Source organism: Triturus cristatus, chromosome 9 (assembly GCF_964204655.1).
Source record: "Triturus cristatus chromosome 9, aTriCri1.1, whole genome shotgun sequence".
NCBI classification, from domain to species: Eukaryota; Metazoa; Chordata; class Amphibia; order Caudata; family Salamandridae; genus Triturus; species Triturus cristatus.
Window position 1 is genome coordinate 1,036,801,399 of NC_140592.1, and position 13,005 is coordinate 1,036,814,403.

At 46.4% G+C, this 13,005-nt stretch overlaps 1 protein-coding gene across 3 annotated transcripts in view; it reads right to left on the reverse strand.

Annotated features, from left to right (window-relative positions):
* CGRRF1 (cell growth regulator with ring finger domain 1) overlaps positions 1 to 13,005 on the reverse strand; it is a 186,275-nt gene that overhangs the window by 41,526 nt on the left and 131,744 nt on the right. For all 3 annotated transcript variants that reach the window (XM_085626831.1, XM_085626830.1, XM_085626832.1), the window contains exon 5: positions 1,229 to 1,336. In XM_085626831.1, the coding sequence (XP_085482957.1) occupies positions 1,229 to 1,336 (108 nt within the window). The remainder of the gene's footprint in view (positions 1 to 1,228; positions 1,337 to 13,005) is intronic.

Below are 13,005 nucleotides of genomic sequence, written 5' to 3' on the forward strand. Positions count from 1 at the left end.
GCTGTCAATGTTGGAGTCGATAAAAAGGTTTGAATGTTGAAGATTTGTAGACCCGATATAGTGTTTCAATGAGTAACAAATTTAAGTTCACTAAATGGGTATGTGCATGGACCAAATGTACATTACCATAATTGTCAATGGACTATATCTTTAAATGTTAGGATGCAACAGTTAACACAAGCACACTTCTGACTGTTCAAAATATGTGCATGTCCGCAGAATATGTTGCACTTAAGCATGTGGGACATGTGCAAAATCATGGCATGACGGCATGACAAGGACTGTTCCAAGAGCATAGATTATATCCAAAGAGACCCTGGTTTAGGACCCACCCTGGCTTTCCCTCTTCTTGTGCCATATTGATATGAAGCAGGTAAAAGGCAAATACAGACCCGGACACACGTTTATTGTGTGTCTGTAAAGCTCCACCCACCAGTGCTCATGCAGTGGTTTCTTTAGTACCTCTTTATTCGGTGGAAGGGTCTGCTGAAGCCAATGCAAGGAAGTGGGTTTACTCTGCCAAATGGGAGGGAAGAGAAAGAGGCTCACAGACCTCAGCAGTTCGTTATTCCTCCATTCACTTACCATCCAATGAAAAGTAAAGTGTTGGGTGCGTGTCTCATCCTTTCCTATGCAAGGAAAAGAGGGCTGCCTAGTAGTAGCACTAGTATCCCATCTCTCCAACTACATTCCAGTCATTTTTATAAATAATGACTTTTGGTTTTTGTTTGTGCCCATGTGACAAATTTCTGGTGTACAAAATGTATATTGCAAATGTGTGATAGGAGCTTAGCATTCAGATTACATAGTTATAGTTTGTGTACAAGTATACCTTGATATTGTCAGCCTAAAATGATGAGTCCATACATTTGATATGATGTCTCATGACTATTGTTTGATAAATGCAGAACTGAAGAACTCACAATTGCAATATCAATTACAATGGCATTAAGTAACTACCAAATATGAGGTCATGCTTACATTGTCTATTGTTTATTTAATTTAACGCATTTGCTGATCTTGCTTGCGATGCTGACAACGACCGGATGCCATGGTTACTTGCTCACTTTTTATTGAAATACATTGGTATTCAGAAAAGATAAATAATCACTCTACTAGCACAGATGGAATAATATTAAAATTCAAACATTTAAGTATCACTAAAACAAAATAATTTTGCTTTCTGAATAAAAACGTTTCTAAAATAAAATAAAGAAGAACATCTCACCTGAAGGTCGAAAAATTGACATTGTTCTGTTAGTAGATACTGATGAAGTATCCTGCAAGGGAGTTTGTATCTTTTGTCTGGTATATGAATTACTGAAACCATTGAAATCTAAAAAAGATGAACATTTTAAAAAGCTTTGAATACAGGGATTATCTGTGGGAGACAAATGCACAGTTTGTAGTGACCCATTAGCGGTTACCTTGCTGAGCTTAGAGCACACACACCGTATTAACCGCACTCAAGTTATTATTATTATTATTATTTTTTTACAACTTAACACAATGTGATTGCAACCAGTCCTCTGCTAGAGCCTCTGTGCATAATACGCTGCATGAAGGTTTGTAGAGTCTTAAAGAGCGCTTGACTCACCAGATGTTTTGTCGTCGATGTTACAGTTGTGACAGTAAAACACTGGGTTCAAAGTCGGAATTTACTAAGCCAGGTCCAGAGAAACAGGAACTGAGGAATTTTCACATTTTAAATCCCACTCGCTTGAATTTGCCAGATTTTCTGCTCCTATTAGGTTACTATTGGGAATCTTGGCCGGCGTGTGCAGAATAAGTATGAAAATTAGTGTATAAAAGTGCCCCAAACACATTTTCTTAGGGAGAATATGGAAAGGGAAAAAGTGAAGCTGCATTTCCACATTAACTGAATACAAAATCTAAAGATTTTCACACCAAATTATCTGCTGTGTTGGTATTAGTCATATATTTCCAAATCAATAATTGTTCTAAACAGTCATGTGCAAGTAATGGGATTTTTTCTGAATCCCTAAAAACGAAGTACCTATATGAAAATCAGAAGCATAAGCCCCAAAGTAAAAGCGGGGGATTGTGTAGGTTCACAAAAAATCTATACTCTAATGCTTCACAATGGTTAAACACAATTCATGGTCAACTGTAAGCTTCAAAGCCAAGTCAGGAAGTTCTCAGCAGCTCTTTTTGGGCCATAAAAACCAACAGCCTCTGGTGCTAGATGTTTCACAGTGTGTGGTTTCATAGGAAGAAGTGGTGAGAACAGTCAACCCCAGACAAAGAAGCTTCTCTCACTCACATTACTCAAATCCACCTGGTAAGGTCGAACCGAAGCTTTAACAAGTGGACTACCTGGGCTAAACTGGTTTGCACAGATTCACTGCGTCGGTCAATCATGAACACACTGTTACACTTCTCGCAACCCCGCCCCCCGTTGCACTGCTGAGAGCAGAAAGAAATTGGATACATACTATACTACCAGCTAGCAGGTTTTCAATAGATTATTTTGTACTGGACGATCTGATAGATTACGGATTACTGATTCATCCTGTTTAAGACTGGATAACTACCAGCACTTGAAGCACCAGAACTGGTAACAGAAGAGAAAGCAGGTGAGGAAAATGCAATAGTATATACAGGATAATCGGAATAAGTAGGTGAGATGCTGGGAGTAAATAACACTTGCAGATAAGAAAGCAAACATGGAGAATAGGAACTGCTTAGTCGAAATACATATGGCAGGAAGAGAAACACCATGGAAACAGGGAGAATTTTGGAGTATGAAAGAGTCAAAGATATGAACTGAGCAAGAAGGGACCCAGGGTAGAGCAGTAAGAGCAGGAACCTCTAAGATATACTAGTGAGGGGAAACAGTGTGGGGAAAGTCAGGGTATATAGGAACTAATGAACACAAGATAAAGTGAAAGAATAGGGAAACCTGGAGCACAGGAACTGGAAAAGAGGGACAGTGGGTTATTCGAAAGAGAGAGGCAGGACCAGAACTCCACTGAAACAAAGAAAGTGTGTTAAAAACATAGAACTCCAATGGGCTATGAATAAGAGACAGGTGGAACCCAAGGCCTTAGGTTTAAGAATAGATTGAATGCAGATGACTTGGGCTATGCACAGGGAGATAAGCAGATAGTGAGAGAAAGGAAGAATATGACTGTCTATAAGAGAGCGGGTAAAGAGAAAGTGATGATATAGTGGGAAATGGAGGAAAAAAGAAGGGGAATGCAAGAAAGGATGTTGATGTGCTGGGTTCTTGTTTCCAGGGGCACTTAGCACTGCTCGTAAACAGTTCATAAAGCTACGATGCAACCACCCCCACTAGAAGTCCAGGATAAGGTATATCCGTCCATATAACAGGAATATTCAGATACATACATCAGGTGTCAGCACACCCACAGAACCTGTCCCATTTGAAAGCTCAGTTTAAAGACACATTGCTTCAGTAGATAGCTAATTGTGTCTAAACAAGGAGAAGAACGTGATCCTACCACCTGGACATTTTGTGCTCATATCACATCTGCACTGCTGACACATCACTGGAAACAGATAACCAATGTTGCCCCCATCATTCACTTAGGATGCAGAGATAAAGGAATCAGACTATGTAAAAGGAGTCCTCTCCAAATATTATCAATCCTCTTATGACGGAAGTATTATAACTCCGGACATATTATCGTATGACAGGACATCTCATGGTCATAAACAAATGGTGGTTTAAAAACATGTCTGACCCTGCCTCTGCCACGGAGACTTGGGTGATGGAAGTGATCCCCCTCTTACACCTGTAATACGGGAGACCCCCACGCCCTGAAAACCTCCGGACAACTACGAAGGTTTGGAGGGAGAGCCACAGAGCCCTTAGGAGGGCTGGACGTCTGAAAAGAGAAACCCCAATGTGGCACAGGACCTTGCTGCTGCAGATTGTGGCCTTAGATGGCTTCAAATTCTGGGATGTCCTAGGCATCTCCAAACTGGGAGATGTCCTGTTGGGCTTCACAATGAAACCCTTCCTAGAGCTGCGGGCGGAATATGACCTATATCGCTCACAATTCTTCTGGTACCTGCAACTAAGGCACACCCTCACCCAATACATCAAACGGCTCATTGACATACTGGACATAGCCTGCAATGTGCCAAAATACACATGCACGCACGGACGAACCACAAACTCTAACAGGTATATCGATCGTTAGTGGTCAACACATCTGTCTCTTTTCACTGACTTAAAGAAACATGGGCGCGAGACTTGGGGCAACTTACCGCCGACGACTGAAGGGAGGCTTGCGCCACCCCCACAAGACAGCGATTGCCTCGCAGTTCCGTCTAATACAGAGGGAATACCTACACAGACTTTACTACGCTTGGGAGATACTATGGAAAATGAGGGTGGTGACCATACCGACTTGCCTGCTTTACTTATCAGAACCAGGCGATTTTCTCCATACAATCTGGACATTCTATTTCTAGCAGGGAGTGTTGTCGTGCCTGGCCCGGGTGCTGGGTTGAGCGTTGCTCCAAGATCCTACGCTTGCCCATCTCCACATTACAGAGGAGATAGACGCCGACAGAATGAATGAATGAATTAGGTTTGTAAAGCGCGCAATACCCAAGGGTGTCTTAGCGCTGAGCGAAACAAAATGACAGGACAGAACAGCAACCAGGAAGGTGAGTTATTAGGCGTACCACATTGTTGTGGTTGGGACTGGTGATAGCGAAGAGTGGCATCGCCAAGGCCTGAAAAGATAACACCCCTCCGTCCTTGAAACAGTGGACAACTGGGCTGGATTGCTGTATGAGCATGCAAATTCCCCTATACAAAGCCGGGGGCTGACCTCTCAAACATGTCAAAATATGGGTGGCCTGATGGGGCATCATCCTTCAGAGAGTTGAAAATCCTCGCCATTCCCTAAACGATGAAATTTGGACTTTTGCAGCCAAAGCCTCAACTGGCGTCACAGGGAGAGGGAGCTGCACGTTGAAGACTATAATGTCAGGTGTTGGCTGGAAATGGGGGGAGGTTGTTCTTGTACTTAATTTCAATAACTTGCAATGCCTTATTCGTTGGTTCAGCCAATCGAACATCCACTATTTTGTACAATCAATTATGTAAATGTCTGGTGTATCTGAATCATATAAAATCAATAACATGTTGTAATAAAAAAAAAAATGATGTAAAAGGGTGCTACATTTTCCAGAATTGCACGCTTAGTTGAAAAAGTACTTAGAATACGTGACCATTTAGTATGTGAGCATTCTGATGGTATGAGATTGTTGAGCTGTGAGGCAGTTCTGGGAGTGGTCATACAAAGCTGGGATTTGGAGATGAAAGCTTCCTGGAACACAGGATTGAGAACAGTCCATTCCTGAGAGCAGGCTATGGCCAAGATTGCCCATGGGTTAGAATATTTTAGTTCTAGGTCTTAGAAAGATGACCAACTACTACAGGTGGGTGCTGCCCTATGGGAACTCAGTTTCCCAGTAAGCATGTGAGAGTGAACAAGTCCCTTATCTTCGCCTCTGTACAGAAACAAAGGTGGGACTGAGTAGTGTCTGTCAAATAAAGGGTTACCTACTTGAGATCAGCTTACTTAAACTGACTTAAAATATATCTTTGTCATCCACTTAGGTCCATTATGGCAGAATCATCAAGTAGCTACTAGGTCCTTTTGGGGGAGCTTAGATGCATGGGCACCTGTTGAGCACTAATATTTGTTTCTCTATTGCAGCCTCCTGTCACATTATCAGTCCTTGGCCCCTGCAGAGGTAGCTGGTAAAGGACTGGTTGCACTTTCCATTTGCTTAATATTTATCAGTCTCTCTTCACTTCATGGTGTCTGCCAGCGGGAAAGATAGCCCTGATCAAAGGCATGTGCCAAAGTTCCTGCTTCAGTGGCATGAGGTTTCCTCCCAGACTTCACTGCCTCTTTGGGCTCAGCTGATCCGGCGACTGTGAAAGCACCACTCATGGTAGAGCTCGAGCATCTACAGGTAGTGGTGATAGCAGCACCCTCTACCAAGCATTACTGTCTGGGTCCAGGATAGTGTAAGCCGCACAGATCAATCCTCCACTGGCTGGCATCCCTCAAACTACTGAAGCTTTTCTGTTTAAGGGCAGCAGTCCTGTCAGTAGTTCCCTTCCTCAGCATGGCCATGACTCAAAGAAACACAGATCCTTGAATAGATGAGCCAGCCATTGCCACCTTGGAGAAACAATGATAACCAATACCAATTTGGCAATAGAGTTAGGTAAGTTTTTACTTTCTGTACGATTCTCCACGTCTATTCACTTGAGCAGAGCTACCATTATTGTTCCTATTTTGTTCTCTACACCAAATAAGGTATAAAGTATGTCAGGATCATATGACCCTGCTGCTTTTGGTGAGGGTAAGCATTTATACCATGCTGAACACTTGATGACAGTCTTATGGGATTTGGACCATACTTATTTTGTTTTGTGGATTTTTTCTTGGTCTTTGCTATTTATGTTGGACATTATAGTGTTTCACATATCTCTGGTAAACCCGAGTCCAAAGATGGTATTCCTTACACTAGCATACCTCTACTATGGCCCACTCATGATTATTTTTCTGTCCATCCAATTTTTGTGGCATTCCTTCAACAAGAAGAAGAGTTCAGCCTAAATGTGTCCTGATGAAGACACTGTTTAAAGGATTTTCCAGGAGTCAGAGTACTTTCAAATGTACCCTACACTGCCTCACGGTTCTGGGTATGACTAGGGCCTATACAGAGCACAAGAGGATAAGTTCAGAACAGAGCACGGTCTTACAACACTGGAAGGATGGGGTCATGCATGTTTGGTGCAAAAACAACAGTTGATGGACAGAATGCAGAACAATGTCATACATTCAGTACAGAGATCTGGGCCTAAATCCATCGTCCTCCCTGGACTGGAAACAAGAATCCTAGGACCGGTTTCGGGGTTTCACCCCTCTTCAGCCAGGATAGCTTGATTCCAGTGGCATGGAGAGCATGGGACCCACGTCTGAGCATACCCGTCCCATTCAGGGTGACAAATGCAAAAAACAACAGTTGATGGACAGAATGCAGAACAATTTCATACATTCACTCCAGTACAGAGATCTGGGCCTAAATCCATCGTTTTTTTGCTCACCATGCCATTCCAGTTTGAACCCAGCCATATGCAAATCAGTCTGGACCCTGTGCCTCATGGGAACAGTCCAGCCCGAACTGCCAAGCCAGGTCCTCCCTGGACTGGAAACAAGCATCCTAGGACCGGTGGATTTAAACCAGATCTCTTGACTGGGGGTGAATGTTTTGATTTGTTCTGCATTCCGTCCATCAATTGTGGGTCTTTTGCTTTCTCGCCCCAAGTGCGCCAGGTATGCCCAGACGTAGGTCCTGGGCTCACTGTGCCACTGGAATAAAGCTATCCTGGCTGAAGAGGGGTGAAACCCCGAAACCGGTCCTAGGATGCTTGTTTCCGGTCAAGGCAGGACCTGGCTTGGCAGTTCGGGCTGGACTGTTCCCATGAGGCACAGGGTCAAGACTGATTTGCATATTGCCAGGTCTAAACTGGGGTGGCATGGTGAGCAAAAGAATGATGGATTTAACCCAGATCTCTTGACTGGGGGTGAATGTTTTGATTTGTTCTGCATTCCATCCATCAATTGTGTGTCTTTTGTCATGCATGCTTGGTCCTTAGTCCCCAGCACAGAAATAGTGATAATAGTCAGTATGTGAACGGGGACCCACTGGTCTCATTCATGTACATTAAATCTACTTGTCCTGTAATGGCGGAAAAACACTGTTCACTGTTCTATCCAGGAACTCTCATCTGTTGCCTGGTCTACTACCCTACCACCCTACCAAAATTAAACCCTTCAAGAATGCTTGGTTTTGTTTCTTTCAATGTTTGGACAGTCATTTGTTTATCATCTGCCCAGGAGTAGGGGGTTTGGGTTTAATCGTTTAAAGAAGCAGTTAAATACCCTATTAATGATATGCCAACCCACACAAATGGTACACGCACCCACACATGGGCATTTTACAGGAAGCAAACCCAAAGGAAATGATGGACGGAGTGTTGAACATTGCAAGCACTCACCCCCAGTCAACTGATCTGGGTTTAATCCATCACCATTCTTTAGCCCACTCAGCCACCCCAGTTCAGACATGGCCATATGCAAATCAGTCTGACCCTGTGCCTCATGGGAACAGTCCAACCCGAACTGCCAAGCCATGTCTTCTCTGGACCGGAAACAAGCTTCCTAGGACCGGTTTCTGGCATTTCAGCCGTCTTCAGCCAGGCTTGCTTGAATCCAGTGGCAAAGTGAGCAAGGGACTCACGTCTGAGCATACCCTGCCAACTTATGGCGAACAAAGCAAACCCAAAGGAAATGATGGACGGAGTGTTGAACATTGCAAGCACTCACCCCCAGTCAACTGATCTGGGTTTAATCCATCACCATTCTTTAGCCCACTCAGCCACCCCAGTTCAGACATGGCCATATGCAAATCAGTCTGACCCTGTGCCTCATGGGAACAGTCCAACCCGAACTGCCAAGCCATGTCTTCTCTGGACCGGAAACAAGCTTCCTAGGACCGGTTTCTGGCATTTCAGCCGTCTTCAGCCAGGCTTGCTTGAATCCAGTGGCAAAGTGAGCAAGGGACTCACGTCTGAGCATACCCTGCCAACTTATGGCGAACAAAGCAAACCCAAAGGAAATGATGGACGGAGTGTTGAACATTGCAAGCACTCACCCCCAGTCAACTGATCTGGGTTTAATCCATCACCATTCTTTAGCCCACTCAGCCACCCCAGTTCAGACATGGCCATATGCAAATCAGTCTGACCCTGTGCCTCATGGGAACAGTCCAACCCGAACTGCCAAGCCATGTCTTCTCTGGACCGGAAACAAGCTTCCTAGGACCGGTTTCTGGCATTTCAGCCGTCTTCAGCCAGGCTTGCTTGAATCCAGTGGCAAAGTGAGCAAGGGACTCACGTCTGAGCATACCCCGCCAACTTATGGCGAACAAAGCAAACCCAAAGGAAATGATGGACGGAGTGTTGAACATTGCAAGCACTCACCCCCAGTCAACTGATCTGGGTTTAATCCATCACCATTCTTTAGCCCACTCAGCCACCCCAGTTCAGACATGGCCATATGCAAATCAGTCTGACCCTGTGCCTCATGGGAACAGTCCAACCCGAACTGCCAAGCCATGTCTTCTCTGGACCGGAAACAAGCTTCCTAGGACCGGTTTCTGGCATTTCAGCCGTCTTCAGCCAGGCTTGCTTGAATCCAGTGGCAAAGTGAGCAAGGGACTCACGTCTGAGCATACCCTGCCAACTTATGGCGAACAAAGCAAACCCAAAGGAAATGATGGACGGAGTGTTGAACATTGCAAGCACTCACCCCCAGTCAACTGATCTGGGTTTAATCCATCACCATTCTTTAGCCCACTCAGCCACCCCAGTTCAGACATGGCCATATGCAAATCAGTCTGACCCTGTGCCTCATGGGAACAGTCCAACCCGAACTGCCAAGCCATGTCTTCTCTGGACCGGAAACAAGCTTCCTAGGACCGGTTTCTGGCATTTCAGCCGTCTTCAGCCAGGCTTGCTTGAATCCAGTGGCAAAGTGAGCAAGGGACTCACGTCTGAGCATACCCTGCCAACTTATGGCGAACAAAGCAAACCCAAAGGAAATGATGGACGGAGTGTTGAACATTGCAAGCACTCACCCCCAGTCAACTGATCTGGGTTTAATCCATCACCATTCTTTAGCCCACTCAGCCACCCCAGTTCAGACATGGCCATATGCAAATCAGTCTGACCCTGTGCCTCATGGGAACAGTCCAACCCGAACTGCCAAGCCATGTCTTCTCTGAACCGGAAACAAGCTTCCTAGGACCGGTTTCTGGCATTTCAGCCGTCTTCAGCCAGGCTTGCTTGAATCCAGTGGCAAAGTGAGCAAGGGACTCACGTCTGAGCATACCCTGCCAACTTATGGCGAACAAAGCAAACCCAAAGGAAATGATGGACGGAGTGTTGAAAATTGCAAGCACTCACCCCCAGTCAACTGATCTGGGTTTAATCCATCACCATTCTTTAGCCCACTCAGCCACCCCAGTTCAGACATGGCCATATGCAAATCAGTCTGACCCTGTGCCTCATGGGAACAGTCCAACCCGAACTGCCAAGCCATGTCTTCTCTGGACCGGAAACAAGCTTCCTAGGACCGGTTTCTGGCATTTCAGCCGTCTTCAGCCAGGCTTGCTTGAATCCAGTGGCAAAGTGAGCAAGGGACTCACGTCTGAGCATACCCTGCCAACTTATGGCGAACAAAGCAAACCCAAAGGAAATGATGGACGGAGTGTTGAACATTGCAAGCACTCACCCCCAGTCAACTGATCTGGGTTTAATCCATCACCATTCTTTAGCCCACTCAGCCACCCCAGTTCAGACATGGCCATATGCAAATCAGTCTGACCCTGTGCCTCATGGGAACAGTCCAACCCGAACTGCCAAGCCATGTCTTCTCTGGACCGGAAACAAGCTTCCTAGGACCGGTTTCTGGCATTTCAGCCGTCTTCAGCCAGGCTTGCTTGAATCCAGTGGCAAAGTGAGCAAGGGACTCACGTCTGAGCATACCCTGCCAACTTATGGCGAACAAAGCAAACCCAAAGGAAATGATGGACGGAGTGTTGAACATTGCAAGCACTCACCCCCAGTCAACTGATCTGGGTTTAATCCATCACCATTCTTTAGCCCACTCAGCCACCCCAGTTCAGACATGGCCATATGCAAATCAGTCTGACCCTGTGCCTCATGGGAACAGTCCAACCCGAACTGCCAAGCCATGTCTTCTCTGGACCGGAAACAAGCTTCCTAGGACCGGTTTCTGGCATTTCAGCCGTCTTCAGCCAGGCTTGCTTGAATCCAGTGGCAAAGTGAGCAAGGGACTCACGTCTGAGCATACCCTGCCAACTTATGGCGAACAAAGCAAACCCAAAGGAAATGATGGACGGAGTGTTGAACATTGCAAGCACTCACCCCCATGGTCTGGGTTTAATCCATCACCATTCTTTAGCCCACTCAGCCACCCCAGTTCAGACATGGCCATATGCAAATCAGTCTGACCCTGTGCCTCATGGGAACAGTCCAACCCGAACTGCCAAGCCATGTCTTCTCTGGACCGGAAACAAGCTTCCTAGGACCGGTTTCTGGCATTTCAGCCGTCTTCAGCCAGGCTTGCTTGAATCCAGTGGCAAAGTGAGCAAGGGACTCACGTCTGAGCATACCCTGCCAACTTATGGCGAACAAAGGAAACCCAAAGGAAATGATGGACGGAGTGTTGAACATTGCAAGCACTCACCCCCAGTCAACTGATCTGGGTTTAATCCATCACCATTCTTTAGCCCAGTCAGCCACCCCAGTTCAGACATGGCCATATGCAAATCAGTCTGACCCTGTGCCTCATGGGAACAGTCCAACCCGAACTGCCAAGCCATGTCTTCTCTGGACCGGAAACAAGCTTCCTAGGACCGGTTTCTGCCATTTCAGCCGTCTTCAGCCAGGCTTGCTTGAATCCTAGGAAGCTTGTTTCCGGACCAGGGAAGGCATGGCTTGGCAGTTCGTGCTGGACTGTTCCCATGAGGCACAGGGTCAGACTGATTTGCATATGGCCATGTCTGAACTGGGGTGGCAGAGTGGGCTAAAGAACGGTGATGGATTAAACCCAGATCTGTTGACTGGGTGTGAGTATTTGATTGGTTCTGATGCTCCGACCATCACCACCCCCTTTTGTACCGCTTTGTTCGCCATAAGTTGGCAGGGTATGCTCAGACGTGAGTCCCTTGCTCACTTTGCCACTGGATTCAAGCAAGCCTGGCTGAAGACGGCTGAAATGCCAGAAATCGGTCCTAGGAAGCTTGTTTCCGGACCAGGGAAGGCATGGCTTGGCAGTTCGTGCTGGACTGTTCCCATGAGGCACAGGGTCAGACTGATTTGCATATGGCCATGTCTGAACTGGGGTGGCAGAGTGGGCTAAAGAACGGTGATGGATTAAACCCAGATCTGTTGACTGGGTGTGAGTATTTGATTGGTTCTGATGCTCCGACCATCACCACCCCCTTTTGTACCGCTTTGTTCGCCATAAGTTGGCAGGGTATGCTCAGACGTGAGTCCCTTGCTCACTTTGCCACTGGATTCAAGCAAGCCTGGCTGAAGACGGCTGAAATGCCAGAAATCGGTCCTAGGAAGCTTGTTTCCGGACCAGGGAAGGCATGGCTTGGCAGTTCGTGCTGGACTGTTCCCATGAGGCACAGGGTCAGACTGATTTGCATATGGCCATGTCTGAACTGGGGTGGCAGAGTGGGCTAAAGAACGGTGATGGATTAAACCCAGATCTGTTGACTGGGTGTGAGTATTTGATTGGTTCTGATGCTCCGACCATCACCACCCCCTTTTGTACCGCTTTGTTCGCCATAAGTTGGCAGGGTATGCTCAGACGTGAGTCCCTTGCTCACTTTGCCACTGGATTCAAGCAAGCCTGGCTGAAGACGGCTGAAATGCCAGAAATCGGTCCTAGGAAGCTTGTTTCCGGACCAGGGAAGGCATGGCTTGGCAGTTCGTGCTGGACTGTTCCCATGAGGCACAGGGTCAGACTGATTTGCATATGGCCATGTCTGAACTGGGGTGGCAGAGTGGGCTAAAGAACGGTGATGGATTAAACCCAGATCTGTTGACTGGGTGTGAGTATTTGATTGGTTCTGATGCTCCGACCATCACCACCCCCTTTTGTACCGCTTTGTTCGCCATAAGTTGGCAGGGTATGCTCAGACGTGAGTCCCTTGCTCACTTTGCCACTGGATTCAAGCAAGCCTGGCTGAAGACGGCTGAAATGCCAGAAATCGGTCCTAGGAAGCTTGTTTCCGGACCAGGGAAGGCATGGCTTGGCAGTTCGTGCTGGACTGTTCCCATGAGGCACAGGGTCAGACTGATTTGCATATGGCCATGTCTGA